General features: G+C 41.6%; 1 protein-coding gene across 1 annotated transcript in view; it reads left to right on the top strand.

Annotated features, from left to right (window-relative positions):
- HECW2 (HECT, C2 and WW domain containing E3 ubiquitin protein ligase 2) overlaps positions 1-19,575 on the top strand; it is a 336,744-nt gene that overhangs the window by 258,408 nt on the left and 58,761 nt on the right. The window contains exons 12-16 of the mRNA XM_040358472.1: positions 1,604-1,754; positions 8,134-8,243; positions 10,274-10,314; positions 10,425-10,550; positions 17,627-17,812. Coding sequence (XP_040214406.1) covers positions 1,604-1,754; positions 8,134-8,243; positions 10,274-10,314; positions 10,425-10,550; positions 17,627-17,812 — 614 coding nt within the window. The remainder of the gene's footprint in view (positions 1-1,603; positions 1,755-8,133; positions 8,244-10,273; positions 10,315-10,424; positions 10,551-17,626; positions 17,813-19,575) is intronic.

The raw sequence follows: 19,575 nt of genomic DNA, 5'->3' as shown, positions 1-19,575 counted from the left end.
ACAACAGCCGAAGCCAATGGCACCGTGTGCTGTCTCAGTCAATCAGGAGGGAAATTCCTGGGTAGCCAAGACTCTCCTGCAACATCGCTGGATCGAGATGGGTCAGGTAAGTTTTAGGAGAGCTTAGGTCGGGCTGCTGCACACAGAGTTTTTTTTATCTTAATGCTTAGAATGCATTAAGATAAAAAATCTTCTGATTTCACAACCACTTTGTTGCATTTATCTGATATTTTAATTAGTAAATTCACCGTTATTTAGCAATTCTATGTAGCGCAACATTTGTTTTTTATTTGCATTTAATGGTGAGTGGGTTCACTTTAGTACTTGCAGCTTAAATTCAGGTTTTGAATGACAAATGAGATTTGTGTGTTATGTATAACATTTTTGGAGGATTACCTACTATATTACAACCAAAATTCCCCAAAAAATTGGGATACTGTGTAAATCTACATAAAAACTGAAATCTCATAAAGCCACTATTTTATTCACAATAAAAAAAGTTTAAACTTAGAGAATGTACCATTTTAGGAAAAAAATTTAAGTAATTTTGAAATTTATGGTAGCAATATGTCTCAAAAAAGTTGGGACAGGCCATTGTTTATTACAGTGTAGCATCCCTTCTTTTAACAACACTGTAAACATCTAAGAACTGAGGAGACCATTTTCTGGAGTTTTGGGGAAGGAATGTTGTCTCATAGTTGCACCAAATATTTTCAATTAGAGAAAGGTCTGGACTGCAGGCAGGCCAGTGTAGATTTTACACAGCTCCCCAACTTTGGATATCGGGGTTGTATAATATAGATATAGAAATTGCATCTTGATTCTTAAATTGCTCTTTCTTTGACAAACATTTGTGTTTGTTTTGCAAGCATGGTACGCCAAGGCTAGTGTGTACTGTAATACTGCTTTCCAGTGCATTAGTATCACCAAGCTGGCTAGAGCTTTTCCCATTAATGTGTGCGCACATTAACAAATATTTATATTTGTAGTTTAAAGCGGAGCTCCGCTGAAAAAAAATATTTTAAAGCCAGCAGCTACAAATACTGCAGCTGCTGACTTTTAATATTAGGACACTTACCTGTCCTGGAGTCCAGCGCCGTCCGCAGCAGAGAACAAGCGATCGCTCTGCTGCCCCTGCCATCCTCGGTGAGGGAACCAGGAAGTGAAGCGCTCCGGCTTCACTGTCCGGTTCCCTACAGTGCATGCGTGAGTCGCGCTACGCCTGCCGATTGGCTCCCGCTGTGTTACTGGGAGCCGAGTGTATCCAGAACACAACAAGGGGGCTGGGGGATGGGAGGTGATGTCATGCCCGCAGTCTGCCCGAGACTGTGTGGCCGGAAGTGGGTGCAAATACCTGTGTTTAGACAGGTGTCTGCACCCCCCTCCCCCCTAAAAGGTGTCAAATGTGACACTGGAGGGGGGAGGGTTGCGATCAGCGGGAGTTCCACTTTAGGGTGGAGCTCCGCTTTAAGGTTAATTATTGATAGTCTTACAAATCCAAAATCTTTACCTAATCTATAATCTTACCAGGTAACCTTAGATTTTTTTATTATATCAAAAACTGAAATCATCTGCTATATTGTAATGTTTCTTGTACTTACAGATTGGGAAGCAAGAATTGACAGTCATGGAAGGATATTTTATGTTGATCATGTAAATCGTACAACAACATGGCAGCGTCCTACAGCGCCTCCAGCTCCACAAATTTTGCAGAGGTCAAGTTCTATCCAGCAGATGGAGCAGCTTAATAGACGGTGAGAATTTCTGATCTTAAAGTGATAAAAATAACAAACATGTTATACTTACCTGCTCTGTGTAGTTTTTTTGCGCAGCTCCATGTGTCCATTCAAACACGGAGCCGTGGTTCGGCCTGCCCCCTCTCTCCCCTCATTGGCTAATTGACCTTGATTGACAGCAGGGGGATCTAATGGCCCCGCCACTCGACGGAGAGTCTCGGATGGCCAAAACACTCATGCAACATTGCCGGATTGAGATGGGGCTCAGGTAAGTATTAAGGGGCATAGGCGGGCTGCTGCACACTAAAGTTTTTTTATCTTCATCCATAGAATGCATGAGGATAAAAAAACCTTCTGACTTTATAACCACTTTATTAAAAACCTGATTTTAAATACAAGACTTGGTTCATTTGCAAACCTTGCTTATTTGCAACACCATCCATGTCCAACCTTACAAGTTTAGCTGTATGGGAAACTGGAGAGCATTTAAAGACATTCATTCATATTGCAGTGTATGAGTAATGCCGCATACACGCGACCGTTATTCATGTCATGGAAACAAACTACGTTTTTCTCTACGTGATTCCTCTCAAGCCTGGCTTGCATACACATGATCGTGAAAAAAAAATGCTTGAGCAAAGCGTGGTGACATAGAACACGTACGACGGCACTATAAAGGGGAAGTTCCATTCAAATGGCGCCACCCTTTGGGCTGCTTTTGCTGATTTCGTGTTACTGCGTGTTAGTAAAAGTTTGGTGAGAGACGATTCATGCTTTTCAGTCTTCATGCTTCTCAGTCTGTTACAGCGTGATGAATGTGATATCTCCATTACGGACGCTAGTTTTACCAGAACGAGCGCTCCCGTCTCATAACTTGCTTCTGAGCATGCGTGTTTTTTTTCCTCCTCATTATAGCGTACACATGACCGTTTTCATGACGTGAAAAAACTACGAGAAAAAATAGAGCAGGTTCTAAATTTGTAGCGGACATTTTTTACGTCAAGAAAAATGCTCTGGAGCCCACACACGACCGTTTTTCACGACCAATTAAAAAATGGCATTTTTCTTGTCATGAAAAATGGTCGTGTGTACGGGGCCTTAAGAGGTTCTGGTCTGCTCTAGTAAACTTTGGTGTATTGATAGCCAACTCTAGTTTGGCCCCAGTCTGCACTGTGCTAAGCTGAGCAAAAATACATCCTGTCATACTTTGTTTTAGCATACACTAAACTACGCAAACTATTGCCCTCCAGTTGTTCAGAAACTACAATTCCCATCATGCCTAGTCATGTCTGTATTGTCAGAGTTTTACAATGCTTATGAGAAGTGTAGTTCCGCAACAGCTGGAGGACCGTAGTTTGGAGATCCTGGCATACACAATGCAGCGCGTTGATGTAATCATGAGCTCATAATGGTTAATGAACATTTATAGTGGTAATTCTCCAACCACACTGTTATTAAATTAGCTATATAACACAAAGCACAATTTAAAGGATACATTCACCTTTAAAAAAAATAAAAAAAATGCACATATTTTTTTCTGCTTGTGCTTGCACATTCTGCACCTCTACTAGAATTACAGTCATTCATAACTCCCCCCAATTATCTGCCCTGATTGTTTTGGCATCCTGAACCAGCAACTTAGCATGAAACCTGCATGTTTCACTCATGCCCACCCCCCTGCATCTTTTCGCCTGTGCCCACCCCCCCCTACATATTTTGCCTGTGCCCACCTCCTGCATGTTTTGTCTGTGCCTATTCTCTTGAATCATGGTCATGTGTACCAGTCACATACCAATCATACCAGTTCTGGATCATATAAACAGCACCCACGACTGTGACATCTGTGACATACAACCCTAGTCTAATGAACTCCTTAAAGGATCACTAAAGGAAAAAAAAAATTTTTGCTTGTAATGACTGTTTACAGGGTATAGAGACATAAAAGTTATCTGATTCCTTTTAAAAAATGATATCAAAATAGATTAAATTCAATCATATAATGTGCTGTAGTTTCACTCTCGGTTTTTAAACTTGTTTTATGTTTCTGTGAAGTAAAGAGACCCACAGAACAAAAACAAAAAAAATCCAGGGCAGTGTTTTGTTTTTAAATGAATCTGATTGGTTATGAGGAGTTTTAGACACACAGCTTGGACCACAGTGAGAAGCTCCCATGAGATTTTTCATAAGGAGCCAGACAAGCAGGAAGTGTGGAGATCACAGCAGAATTACAGCTACTTCAAAGCAAAACGAACAATGAGGACATGAAACCAGTACTGCAGTAAGGTAAAGGAAGCTTTTTAGCTAAAAAAAAAATTCCCTTTAGTGATCCTTTAACTAGCAGTACCTGAGCCAGCTCTACCAGCAAAACACACCCTAATGAGTGGCAAACACTTATGACCTACACCCTTTATGGGCTCACGGCAATCACCACCCACCCCCTGGAGTCATGTACACATCCTCCTATTGAATGATTCCTATTCCTCATTCTCTGTAACGGCCAAGCACGATGACCAGTTGTATCCATTTCTGGACTGACTCATTCATAGTCTCATTACTATGTGCATAAGCACCACACCACTCTAGTGGACTGATGAGTATCTGCAACCTGCACCCTGTCCTCTTGACTGACAAACATTTGGTTCTCTACATCAGACCAAAACTCACACTGAACTACATCCAGGGCCTCTTACCATACGCTGCCCCGAAGTCATAACTACTCTCACTTGATATCCACCACTGAACAATTATGATTACTTGTGACCCACACAATTTTCTAGGGACTGATAATAGTGATGTGGGTGATTTGTAACCTTGAATGGGAGGTTCGCTATGATAATTGTTAGGCACTGGGGTGTTTTGACATAGTGGGTGATGTCTTGCATTATTCTGACAAATTGATATTGTACCGATAGTCTTCTGGACATTGCAACATTATGTGGGAATGCTGTAATACACATTGGTCACCAAGAGAAATACTGAGCGTTTAATAAATGATCTGTGTTTTATACATGTGTTAAAACAACAATAGTGAAACACTTTAGTTTCAACATTACAGTGACAGTTTTATCTTTTATTACTAATCTACATTCTCTGAAACCAATAGATTTTTGTTTATTATCATATCATGAACATTGTTTTATTTTGCTTAATAAATGTGTGTTGTAAGAAACAACTAACTAGTTCCTGAAAAGTGTGCAAGAATTACACCTATGGTCTTACCTGAATGTAAAATAACAGTGTTCTTACATTAAGTGACATATAAGAATTATTCCAGTTCTTGTGTGAACCGTCATCAGCATTAAGGAAAAACCCAGCCTTACTGTTGCACATAAAATCTGTAGCTCCTTTTTCTAGTAAAGTTGTTGTTACATTCAAGTCAAAATTGGCAAAGCTTGCAATAGACCTCAAAAGCGTATGTAGTTATTATGTATTACTTTTTTGTTCATTAAAAGAGAAGTATGGCCAAAGCATATGGATCACAGGAGTGCAGTTTGTTCTGCATTCCTGTGACCTGATTTCAGCTGACAGCGGGCTAAAGCCTGCTGTCAGCTGACATTACCTGGTAAAGATCCAGACCATATGGTTGAAATACACCCAGATGTCTGGACTGGCACCTGGCTGAGCTCTACAGTGATCTGCTGAGAGCCTGAGCCAGCCACTCCCGCCCCCTCCTCAGCCCAGTGCTTCAGTGAGCGCTGGAGGGGAGAGTAGAGAGCCGCTCACTGACAGTCACAGCTCTCTACTCAGAGTGGAGGGGGAGATCTGAGTGATCAGTGGTGTTTGATCGCCCAGTTCTCATTGCAGAGATAGCGGGGGACAGTTGCAGCATCAGGTCGATGCTGCATCCACCTAGGTGAGTATTAGACCGGTACCACGATCGGTTAAACCGATGAGAACGGTCTGATGAACCGTTTTCATCGGTCCAAACCAATCGTGTGTGGGCCCCATAGGTTATTTATCCATAGGTTAAAAAAAAGCAATCTTGTTTTAAATTTAACCGATGGATACCTAACCGATAGAAAAAAAACGATAGTTTGTAGGCACGTCCATCGGTTAAAAATCCATGCATGCTCAGAATCAAGTCGACGCATGCTTGGAAGCATTGAACTTTGAAAGTTTTTTTCAGCATGTCGTTGTGTTTTACGTCACCGCGTTCTGACACGATCGTTTTTTTAACTGATGGTGTGTAGGCACGACGGTCCATCAGACCGTTTTCATCGGATGGACCGATCGTGTGTACAGGGCTTAATTGTTTGTTTTTTTACAATCCCAAAGTTCTCCTTTAAGAGACACAAAACTTAGACATGCATATTGCTGCAGACAAAAGGATATGGACACTGGCAACAAAGAAAACAGTCACCACCCTGGTATTACCCCTCCAACTCTTGGCATGCCTCAACTTTTGCTACTGCCCTAGAAGGATGGATGTCTTTTCTTTCAAGTATAAGTAAAACTTTTTCCATTTTGGATAATGTAAAAAGGTTATAACCTGTCAGTTTTTTTGTCTTCTGTGTCTTGTTGGCGAGATTTTCCTTCACTTTCTGTCTTTTAGCCAAAACAAGTCTTCCTGTTTTTATTGCCAAAAAGTTCACTCCAAAGTGAGGGAATTTGGGATGGCACCAGGGTCACTGGCACTAGTATAACCCACCTGGAAGATTTCCCCTTTATAACTGTTCTGGTGTCCACACTTGTTTGGGATTTTCTTTTGCATTCAATGATAATGGTAAACAGGACAAATAGAGATGGTAAATCTCCCTAACGGGCACATACAGTAATAATAACTGACAGGTATTCTAATCCCTCTCTATCCAAAGCTAAAACAAAAAGTATAGTTAGTTATACTTTATTGGTAATATGTTTTATTTTTTTTCAGTCAAGACTTAAAGGGTTAATAAAAGGAAAATGACAAACATGTCATACTTACCTTCACTGTGCAGTTCGTTTTGCACAGAGTGGCCCCGATCCACGTCTTCTGGGGTCCCTAGGTGGCTGTCTCTGGTCCTCCCCGCAAAAACACATTCATGTGAGAGAGCTTGCATGGTGATGAGTCCTTGCAAGCGCGCTCCCGTGATACAGCGAGCGGCCATAGCCGCTCACTGTATCACTCAGCCCCGCCCCTCGGCGCGCCGCGTCACTGGATGTGATTGACAGCAGCGCCAAGCCAATGGCTGCGCTGCTCTCAATCCATCCGCTCTAGCCAATCAGCGGCCAGGCTGAGCGGTGAAGAGGATCTCGGGACCAAGCGCTGGACTTTCGAGGGGTCAGGTAAGTAAAACGGGGGCTCGGGGGGGGGGGGGGGGCGTATTTATTAGTTGTCCATATGGGCAGATCATCAAGGTTCACTATATGTAAGAGAACTATTATTACCCCTTTTTTTCTGTTAGTCTTTATGGAAAGGTTTGAAATACTGAAGAATTGAGTGCTGCATCATCAGTAGCTTGAGTATCATTTGTGCACACTCTGTTCCTGCCTTTCAACATAAGGTAGCATCCCCCTCACCATTGCTTTTATTCGTATCAAATGGGTGATTCTACCACGGTTAGTCCTTGCTGCTGCCAACAGTAACTTGGTTACCTCAAGCCATTTGAACCCTTTCTGCTTTTAGCAACCAGTTTGTGAGTACCCACCAAGGTTTTTTCCTGGTGTTCTCAAAGTAGAACTAAAGTCTTCTTTTAAAAACTGTGAGCGAACTATGAAGTCCTCATGCGCTGGTACCTTGTCCCTGCCCGGATTTTTAAATACCTGAAAAAATACTCCCCCCATTGCTTTCGGGGCTGCACAGAGGCAGGCACCCATCATCACATTTATTATACGTGTCCCCTGGTCAAAACATTTTGCAACTGAAATTTTCCGTGTCCTCCTCCATGCTGTTTAACAGCTCACTAGACAGGAACCCAGTTACAAATTTGCTCAAAAAAAAACCCTGGAAGTGACACGGCTACAATTTAAACTCCTCCTGCAGGTTACCACCGCGGTAAAGTAAATGATCACCAAGGCCTGGAAAGCTCCTCGTCTTAACACTATAGAGACCAAAAACAGAGTCACCAGAGCCATGATCCATGCCAAAATCAAAGCAATTTTTTTGGACAGAATCCCAAAATAAAAACGCTTGTGGCAGACGCAGCCCATAGATGATATTTTTTTTTTTTCATTCAACCACTGGGTTGAACAAAAAAACTGGCTCAATTCCCCCATCCACACGCACGCTGTGGATGGGGGAATCCTCTTCGCTGAGCTATTGTATTCTATTGTAGCCAGTTGTCTCTGAATCCTGTGCCCCCTAATGAACTCCATAAATTGGATTTTACAGTATATACGAAAATCCTATTTTTCTAGGTATGCAAATCATGTGCAATTGATGAAATGTATCTTTTCTTTTGAACATTTTCTATAACAGGTATCAAAGTATTCGAAGAACAATGACAAATGATCAACCAGATGAGGTGGCAAATCCAGTTGATCCAGTCGTACCAGTTGAGGATGTTGATTATCATCATTCAAATGCAGGTTTGTCATGACATTGTAATATTATTTTGTTTTAGCTAGCAGTAGTTAGTTCCTGACATCAAGGATAGGATTAGGTAACTAAAACAGGGTAGTTACGAAACTTGCACCTTCCATCTTGGACAGTTGACATTGAAACATTTCATGGTGATTGGTTTAAGGTGTCTTTGCTACCTTCTGGATATAATGGCTGGGGTATTTCTTGATGCTCATGGGATCAAAAGAAGTGGCTGAGAAACTTCCAAACCTCTTCAATGTTACAGCACAAGTCCAGCTAAATGTGACTAGCTACTACTAGCTATATCATGATCTGAATAAATGAGAACATTTACACAAATATTTTGTTAGCGGTCCTCTAAATATTTAATATTCTAGTAAAAGTAGCATTGCAGACAATAGAGGTAGTGCTGCCTAAATATTTGTTTTTAGTGTGTTAGGTCAGTACAAGGTTGGGATAATGTTGGGCAGAGGTCATGGGCAAAGGGCTGGTGTTCTAGGCGCTTATTCCCAAACTGCCCCACGCAGATATACTGCTACAGGCGGCGCTCTACCCTAGATCACATATCCAATATGTGATCAGCACTTTCGGGTAGGGGACGCACGCGTGCGCCACCCCAGCTGTGCTGTGATTTGTTACAGCATGACCCGATAAGCGTGTCCCTGCCAACGATTGATTATCGGGACACATTAATCTGCTCAGTCGTTTACAGAAGGGAGCTCGGTGTTGTAAACAACACCATGCTCTGAACACTTACCGGCAAGCTTGCTGTTTTTTCATTACCTGCAAAGCGGCGCGAAAAAAAAAACGCAAGATCACTTAGTAAAAGCAGCACATAATAACACACATTGTTAGGCACACATTTAACCCCTTGTTCACCCTTATGCCGCGTACACACATCACTTTATGTGATGAAAAAAAACGACACTTTCTGTGAAGTAAAAAATGACGTTTTTGAAACTTCAATTTTCAAAGACGAAGTTGCCTACACACCATCGTTTTCTCACAATGTTCTAGCAAAGCTGAGGTTTACGTTCACCACGTTTTTCCATTGAAGCTTGCTTCATAAGTAGCTTCTGGGCATGCGTGGATGAAAAAACGTCAATTTCTGTGAAGTAAAAAGTGCACTTTTGAAAAACGACACATAAAATTGAAGCATGCTTCAATTTTTTTTGGTCGTTTTTTTGACGTTTTTTTACAAGACATAAAACAACGTTTTCCCCCACACACAGTCAATTAAAGTGACGTTTTTAAAAACGTCATTTTTTTTCATCACATAAAGTGATGGTGTGTACGCGGCATTAGATGTTAACCCCTTCCCCAGCCAGTGTTATTAGTACAGTGACAGTGTATAGGATAGTACTGATCACTATATTACTGTCACTATTGATGTCAGTGTTAGTGTACCCCCCCAGCTAGTGTCAGATTGTTCGCTGCACTATCAACGTCAATTATTTCTAGCCTACCCCTATTAATCTAAACAACCTTGTAAATTTAGTATGTGTAGTTTCCCACACATTTAATCCCTTGGATTCTGCGACACGTAGTCACTATGCCCTGTGAGTAGGCACTGCAGTGTCACACATTTCACAAAGCCTGCCTTTGAACTACAGAGGTGCTGTGCGGAGGAGTGTCAGGAGGCGGAGTCAGTACAGGAATCACTGCTGGCAGGCCATAGGGACGTCGTGGAAACAGATGGCTAGCAGACAGGTAGCAACCTCAAAACTTGACTGTCTATTAGTTGCTCATACGATGCCATTATAGTCCAATACAGCCTCCCTTTCTTTACAATAAAACATGAAAGGAGGTTTTTCAAGTAAGCTTATCATATATTAGATTTTCAAATATAACCATTGTAATATTACCATGCTGGTGTTATAAAATAAAAGTGTATGTTGTGACCGTAGATTTTCTTTATTTTTTTTTTATGCGTTTTTTTTTTTAACTGTTCTGTTTCCTAAAAGACAACGTAATATTAGCAGCGTCAGTTGTTTCCCAAACAGTTATTTGATATAATTGCTTTTGTGGCTGCCAGGACACTCAGAATCAAACAATGTTAAAGGAAACCCTGTTGGGGTGAAGCACAGGTCAGCTTTAAAAAGACGATGAAAGAGAATTTGGAAATTGAAAGAGGAGCTGTAACATTTTTTAATTTTGCTGACTTGATGACCATGATTTGATTTTAGACTTCCGTTAGAGAGAACGCACTTCCTCATTCTACCTCAAGGTCGAGGCTCAGTCTGCTTCTTCACTCTCCCCCAGTGAAATTCCTCACTAGTCCTGAGTTCTTCACAGTTTTGCATTCAAACCCTGTAAGTAGTAAACTGTTCTAAATAAATGTATCATGATCACTTGATTCTGCTGGGGAGAATTGATAAACCTAGTACTGTAGTTGTTTTCTGAGAATATAATAGATACAAGATTTCTTACATACACAACATAATTTACTATGTATGTTTATCATTAAGGTGTATGTAGACCCTAACAAGGAACTTCTCTTATTTGCCTCATTTTGACCTGCTAAATATTCCACTGAAAGCAGTTCAATAAGTAAAAAAATGTTAATTGTGCATTGATCTTGTTAGAAATCATAGCTGTTCGGTGTACTATCTACACTTCCTGTGTTATCTCAGGGAGCCTAAAAAGCCCTCCCAGTTCGTAACATGGGACTGCAGATATGTTGTGGATATGAGAAGAAGGGTCAAAATACATAGTTTAGCAAAAAACAGCTAGGCAGGGCTGACACCGGTCACAAAAATGCTGCATGATCTCAGCTCACAACAGGAATTAGGAGTTGGAATGCATTTCCGGACAGACCAACATGTATTTTCCTGTGCTTGCAGGATTTTGGATAACATATAAAATATATAAAAATGTGCATAGACTGTATTACAGAAATGTCATGCATTTTTTTTTTTGCCCTGGCATACACTTGAAAACATGTTTTTTGGTTTTACTAGAAGACAATATAGTTAAAAAGTAAACATGGTTTGGAAGATAGGATGACTGATTTGCCTGTTTCATTGTGTACAGATTGCTGCAGTTCATAAATCTGCCTGAAAATGGGGTTTTACACTTTTACATTGTATTATTTTTCTTTGGGTACCATAGAAAGTGTTCACTATAAAGGATGACGGTGAAAAGGGTAGAGTGTATAAAGATTTTTTTTATTTTTTACTGGATGAGGTATATTAACAAAGCATCATGCCCTTTCAGATGTGAATGGATACCTAATTAGCTTGGGCAGAGAAGACAAAAAACTCAAATTGTCCCCAAAACCACACCCACACTGGACCCTGTCACCAGGGGCTTGTGCCAGGGATAAAGTTAAGTGAATAAATACGTTCTGTAATTGATCTGATACTGTGGCCACCTGCCACAGTTCCAAGATGACATTGGGACAGGAGGCCATAGAGCCTTCCTCCCTTTCTCCCACCACCAGCAATCCAGAATATAGAGCATTCCTGCAAGGCTACATCACAGTTAGTATGGGAAGATGAAGAATATTTCCAGGGTTTTAAAGGTGCACTTAGAAATTTTTTTGTACTGCTCACCACTAAATGTGACCTTAGTATGTTCTTTATGCATAGAGAAGAAGCACATACAGAATATGGCTGACCTCAGCGGCAACATCTGGATACTGCTGGGACCGTCACCACCCTTATCTCCAATACAATAGCTATCATCAAACTGCAGGAGATAGTCTTGGCTCCACACCAGAATATCTAAACAATATGGACATTTAGACGACACTGCTATAATGCTAGATTTTGGGGCCTACTTGAGGCCACAGGCCAAAGTTACTCACAATCCAAGCAATGTTCAACATGCTTCTGGGTATCCCCATCAGGGATCCTATTGAACTAGGCAAAGTTCACAGGATTCCTGTCCCTCATAACTGTGACACCACTGACCCTTGTGATGTACTGTGTAGGGCGCATTTCTTTAAAGAATATGTAAACCCAACATTTTATATACCTGATATGTGCCTGCTGTATCATGTACTTGTATGAAAAAGTATCTTGTTCTCTTTTTATTGCTTCCTGTGTGTGAAATCCCTGGTGCTTCTTCCAGTCCCTCTGCTTTCCGTGATCAATTCTCTAGCTGCGCTGGGAACTCAGCCTGCTCTCCTCCAATGACCAGTGGGAAGTTTGGTGTGCAGCTGTTTCCAGCCCCCAGCTCTTATGCAGCTGTGAACAGGGGGAATGTGATCACTTCTAAAAAAAAAAAGGTAAAAGATATTTATAACTTTTTAATGTCTATACACAAATGTTTTTCCTTTCATTTCTGTTTTTAATTAAATGGGTTGTTTTACAAGGTGAGGGTTTACAATAAAAAATGGGATAATGGAAATAGGCTCAAGAAAAGTGGCGTAGTGATGGTGCAATCATAATAGTGCTTACTGATCTGACCCAGAAGACCCTGGCTCTGCAGTTCCCTGCACCCATTCACAAGCATGCTGCATAAAGAAAACATCCTATAAAGATGCAGTTACCCCATTTCACCTCTCTGTCTGAGGGAATGGTAGAATTACCATCCTTCATTTTCCCAAGGAATCTACCATAGGGTGACCAGACATCCCCAGTTTCAGGGGACAGTCCCCTGATTGAGGACACTGTCCCCGGACCAAGTCTGTCCCTGGTTTTGTCCCCAGATTGGATTTAATAAGGGGCAGGGGCAATTTCAAAGACAATCAGTGCAGAATAAAAAAAAAAAAATTGAATTACACCCCCCCGCTCCGCCGTGCCTACTACCATAGGGGGGTTATATTTTTCCCATTATCTGTGCCCCTTTCTGATGATCATGTGCTGGTCCGGAGCGGAAGGAATATTTCTTCAGTTTCGGGCGCATGGCCCATTTAGCTCCGCTCGCATGTTCCTCTGCCTTGGCTCAAATCCTGGCCAGCCACCTGCCTATCTCCTTGCCTTCCCTGGCAGAGTGTTCTTCCTCCGCTCCCCATCCAGTAGTAGCCGGGGCCTGAAGGGTAAGACTTGAGAGGCTGTGAGGTGGGCGGCTACGGGCAGAGAGTCGCTGATTGCCACCATTACTAGTAAAGAAAAAATATGTCCCTGGATTTCATTTTAAAAATCTGGTCACCCTAATCTACCAGCCTTCACAAAAGCAATTGGAACCCTTGGCACGACCCCCCCTGCTTCACAGCTCCATGAACTGTATCTAACAGATCACTGGACCCTCTCTCCTCCAATGCCTAAATAGCAAAGGAAACCATCTGCAACCCCACAGCTTTTCGAAAGGGCTTCACCTTCATTCTGAGGCCTTTTCACTTTCTGGATAAGTATCCTCCTCTCTTTAAATGGTTAATGTTTACCTCTACATGTGGCTCAGACTGTCTGACAATTGCTGAGTGTATGGTACCCCAATTTCGCCCTGTTAAGGGCCTGCTTTTATTCACTGCTCTAGCTGGCATCTCAAATGTGGATAGAGGGTACCCTGTGGAGCCTCACACTATGTGGACTCCTTCAAAAAGGATTTTTCCCCTGAAGTATACTTATTTTGTTTTATAAATTAGAGTTGGCACACTTACCGACATCTATGTTTTTACTTCATGCATTATTACCTACGTTCTACGATTGTTGTATCTGTTTTTTATATAAGCATCTATTTATATACACTTACTTTGATATACCCTGAGTTAAACAGAATTCTGCCTTAGTTTTGGGCTTTGTTTACATACATTTTTCACTATATCCAGTTGGCAATGCCTGACTCATAGTATCATGCTCAATGGGTTACATCTGATGGCTGTTTATTAGATTTTAACATGCACTTGGCCTCTTTGTCTCACTTCTCACTTTGTACATTGACACCACAGGGGGAGTATGCTGTGACTGTGCATAACACCAGAATCCTAAAACTCTAAGGCTGTGAGCACCTTAGTAACCCACTCCCATGTGGTTCCCAGCAGACTCGCTCTGTCATTATTCTGCCTAGCCACCTTTCCAAGTAAAAAAAAAATCCCACAGTGTATGTAGATGTCTATTTTCAGTATTTTATTGTGATTGTTGCTGTTTTGTGGGCTGATGGCTTTGTTCCTGAGGGCATTTTCATCTCTTACCCCCAGAAGGGCTTAGGCACTCTTTAAATATTATCTTGTTAACATTATTGTTGACTTGCTTTGTTTTCTCTACCTTTTCTAACTTCTGATTTTCTTTCACTTTGTTTCTAACCCAAAACCTACCCTCTTCCCCCGGACCCTTTCCCATTAAGTTTCAAGCGGTGTGCCCCCCCCCCCCAACCCTAGAGTATCTGTTAGCTTCCTTTGTATCACCTCAATATGGCACATCTCACTTTTGGTTACTTAAAATGATTGTAAACCCTCACCTTGTAAAACAATCTATTCAGTTTAAAATAGAAATGAAAGGCAAAACGTTTGTGTATAGATATAAAAAGATTATAAATTACTTTTTTTCCTGTTTTTATAAGTAATCGCATTATTCTGTGTTCTCAGCCTGCATAAGACTGGGAGAGGAGAACAGCAGCACAATGAGCTTCCAGTGAATGGCTAATTCAGGGGGAGGGGGGGTTGAGTTTCAGGACAAGTCTGATCATTGGAGGAGAGCACACTAATTATTATTATTTTTTTTAAATCTTTCAATGTACAAATTCACTTATGAGATTGGATAATCCTCCATTAGAGTTAATGGAGTTTTTTCCTGTTCTGACTCCACAGTCTGCCATAGTCAATACTAACTGACATTCAAAATAAGATATCTAAGACCCCATACACACTATTAGATTTTCTGCATATTTTTGTCTTCAGATTTACCAAAACCATATAATATGAGGTCAAACCTTAAAGTGATTGTAAAGGTTCCCGTTTTTTTTTTTTTTAATAACAAACATGTCATACTATACCTCCACTGTGCAGTTCGTTTTGCACAGAGTGGCCCCGATCTACCTGTTCTGGGGTCCCATGGCGGCTCTCACGGCTCCTCCCCGCATTACATAACCCCCTCTGGGAAGCTCTCTCCTGAGGGTGTTACCTTGCGGGCGCGCTCCTGTGTCATACCCTCGGCCCCACCCCCGACTCCCGCGTAATTGGATTTGAATAACAGCAGTGGGAGCCAATGGCTGCGCTGCCATAAATCTATCCAATGAAGAGCCGAGAACCCATGGAGAGCGACGCAGGGGGCCGGACAATGCAAGGTGTTGGATGCATAGGATGCATTAAGGTGAAAAAACACAAGGGTTTACAACCCCTTTAAGACCCCATACACACTATTAGATTTTCTGCAGATTTTTGTCTTCAGATTTACCAAAACCATATATTATGAGGTCAAACTTTTAAGAGTTTCAATTTGTATGCAATCAGGCAGGCAGAAAATCTAATAGTGTATATGGGGCTTTAGACATACTAGCTGATAGTCAGTTGCTGGAAATAAAATATCAGACAGATTTAAATGGTTTGTTAGAATTTTGAGGATACAGAAGATGTAATAATGTATACTTATCATGTGCCAGGAACACTTTGTTTTGTTTTTTCCTCTGCTCCTTCCCTAACCCACCCAGAGTAGTAGAAGAGGGGAGCTGTTATTTCCTGGTCAGTCACAGGGTGGGGGTGTGGAAGAGACCATGTAATGCCTTGTACACACGATCGGAATTTCCGATTAAAAAGTCAGACAACATTTTTTCATCGGATATTCCGACCGTGTGTGTGCCCCATCTGAGTTTTTCCGACGGACTTTAGAAAGAGAACATGTTCTCTTTTTTTCAGACGGAAAAAAATTCAATCGGAAATTCTGTTCGTCTGTATGGAACTCTGACGGAGAAAAAACACGCATGCTCAGAATCAAGTCGACCCATTCTTGGAAGCATGTGAACTTCCTTTTTCTCGGCTCATAATAGTGTTGCACGTCACCACGTTCTTGACGGTTGGAATTTGGTTTTGTGACAGTGTGTTTACAAGACAGCTTGTACGGAATTCGTCTGAGTTAATCCAAATGAAAATTACAATCGTGTACAAGGAATAAGCATTACTGAACTGCAGATCTCCGGCTCTGCCAGATAGGGGTGTGCTGTGTGGCAGAGCTGTGTAAATCTCTGGACTGGACAGACAGAAATACAAACACTTTGTTGGGTAAAACAACTGTCCTATATGTACTATATCTTTGTATTTAGCTATGTGCCTGGGGTCCAGATATGAGTAAAGAATGCTATTTGCAATCTTTTCTTTTTTGTTTTTTTTACTGCATTGATTTACAGTTTTAGTTTTGTTAAGGCCTGGTTCACATTGGTACGATTTGAGATGTGATTTGAGATGTCAAATCGCATTTCAAATCGGCGGCATTTGCCGGAAATGGCACCGTCCTAATCGGTGCGACGCCGCATCTGCGGCGCTGCACCGATTTCAAAAAGTAGTTTCTGTACTACTTTTTGCAATTTCGGGCCGCGATTTACATAGACATCTGTGCAGAAACCTGCACAGATATCTCTGAAATCGCGGCCGAAATCGGGACTGCCAGCGGGAGTGAAATAGTGTGAGTTCAGCTGAACTCGCACGGCTTCAATCCCGCAGCCCAGTGTGAACCTGGGATAAATGTAGTTATGTTTGTATTTGTCTTCATTGTAATTGTAAATCATGTGGTACTTAAAGTGGAATTAAAGGCAAAATCTAACTAACTCTAAACCCTGTAAAGAAAAGTTTGCTATATTTACCTATTTTGAAGCTGCTCCAGTCCAGTCTCCAGCGGCGCCCTCTGTGTGCAGGAGAATCCCTACAACTCCTTGCTGGGAAATGCTTGGGAAGTAACGTCACATATGGGGCGTGACATCACTTACTATGGGGCTTCCGTTGTCGGCTGCCTCTCCTACACACTGAAGTCGTCACTGACAGCTCAACCTAGAACCGGATCAGAGGTAAGTATAGCGATCTTTTCTTTACAGACCTAGATAGATTAGGCTTAGAATATGGGTGGGAATAGGTTTAGAGTTAGTTAAGTTTTGCCTTTACTTCCACTTTAACTAATCGATGTTGTGCAAAACCGTCATTTGGCTGTACATCCTTTAAGAGAATACATTTTATACAGGGGCGGACTGACAACTCATGGGGCCCCCGGGCAATAGGAGATTATAGGGCCACACGGTATACACATACACACACACTGAAAAGGTACTGGAGAGTCAGGGGCCGCTATAATCTTGGGATTTTAGACCAAAAAGGATGTCGGAAAGGGGACAATTTAGGGACAAATGTAAAAAACACACATTTTTACATACTGTCCCTGTTTTACTGAGGATGGCAACCCTGATGGGCCCCCTAGTGGCATGGGGCCCTCGGGGCAGTGCCCGAATGGTCAGTCCGCCCCTGATTATATATAACCACTGTATGTGCTGTGTTAATAAACTGTTAATTATTTTGTTTTTTTAGAGTGCCTATCGCATGTTTACAAATAATTCTTGTTTGAAGCATATGATCACCAAAGTTCGGAGAGATGCCCATCATTTTGAACGTTACCAACATAATCGGGATCTTGTAGGATTTTTGAATTTATTTGCCAATAAGCAAGTTGAGTTACCGAGAGGCTGGGAAATGAAACATGATCAACAAAGCAAGGTATTCATGGTTTTGATATAGTGTGAAAGTGTGATAAATGTATCCTTGAATAGGAAACCAAAGATGGAATTTAAGTCATGCCATTTGTTCTCATCCCCAAATTTTGAGCTGGGATTAGCACAGTAACTCGTTACTTAGAAGAGAAGGTTTTTACATGTTGTAGACAGGCAGGTCAGCCTCTTTCCCCTGGATCACCTGCCAGCTGCATGCACACATTTCACCAGCTCGGGTGGCGAGTGCTGATTCTCCCGTTGGCAGCTCCTCACTCACAGTTCTGGCAAACTCCCTGGCTCAAGTTCTTGGGAAAACTCTGGTCTCTGAACCCACCAGCACAGCACTTCCTGTAGCCTGGCTCCCCTACATGGTCTGTTTTTTTCCATTTCATCCTTCTCTCCCACCTGTACACTCCCAATAGTTCTCGCTCTGCCTCGTTGTGGGTTTCCTTCCTGTCTCTTCTTGGGCTTTCCTGTTTTTCTCCCTGTCCTGGCTGCACTTCCTCCTTATTGTCGGGTGGTAGCTGAGCTTAACTTCCAGGCTGCTTATCCCACCAATCAAAGTCCTCCTTCCTTCACTTCCGGCGGGGACAGAGGATGAGCTTAAAAAGGGAGACAGCAAGTATGCTGAGTGAAGCAATCACATCTCCTAGCATCATTCTGCATCAGTTAAAGTGGAGTTTCCATCCCAAATTTTTTTTTTTCATTATTGTGCTTATTAGACCTAAAAAAGAAAAAACATTTTTTTTTACTCATCTGGAAATTGCTATGCAGTCCCACAAAATCTGCCTTTGGAATCACCTAGGATCCTGACATCATCTCCCTCTAATGCTCCTGGGAAATGTGTGTCATCATTTGCCAGGATGCAGTGCGCTACCCAATTATCACACCCCATCCAAGACTTCCAGGAAGTAAGTGCTTGTGGGCTTCACAATGCCCACAAGCAAAATTACAATGGTGTGGACATTTTTTGAATAACTATGCAGAGTGGCGGCGGATTGTAAAATAGTAGGTGACCAGATTTATATTATAAAAACGCAGGATGAAAGGACATACATTTAACCACTTAAGCCCCGGACCAAAATGCAGCTAAAGGCCCAGGCCAGGTTTTGCGATTTGGCACTGCGTCGCTTTAACAGACAATTGCGCGGTCGTGCCACGTGGCTCCCAAACACAATTGACGTCCTTTTTTTCCCACAAATAGAGCTTTCTTTTGGTGGTATTTGATCACCTCTGCTTTTTTTTTTTGCGCTATAAACAAAAATAGAGCGACAGTTTTGAAAAAAAATTCTATATTTTTTACTTTTTTCTATAATGAATATCCCCCAAAAATATATAAAAAAATGATTTTTTTCCTCAGTTTAGGCCGATACGTATTCTTCTACATATTTTGGTAAAAAAAATCGCAATAAGCGTTTATTGGTTGGTTTGCGCAAAAATTATAGCGTTTACAAAATAGGGGATAGTTTTATTGCATTTTTATTAATTATTATTTTTTACTACTAATGGCGGCGATCAGCGATTTTTTTCGTGACTGCGACATTATGGCGGACACTTCGGACAATTTTGACACATTTTTGGGACCATTGTCATTTTCACAGCAAAAAATGCATTTAAATTGCGTTTATTGTGAAAATGACAGTTGCAGTTTGGGAGTTAACCACAGGGGGCGCTGAAGGAGTTATGTTTCACCTAGTGTGTGTTTACAACTGTAGGGGTGTGTGGCTGTAGGTCTGACGTCAACGATTGTGTCCCCCTATAAAAGGGATG

This window comes from Rana temporaria, chromosome 6 (assembly GCF_905171775.1).
Source record: "Rana temporaria chromosome 6, aRanTem1.1, whole genome shotgun sequence".
NCBI lineage: Eukaryota > Metazoa > Chordata > Amphibia > Anura > Ranidae > Rana > Rana temporaria.
The sequence above is the reverse complement of the archived record's forward strand: the minus strand, read 5'-3'. Positions and strand labels throughout refer to the sequence as shown.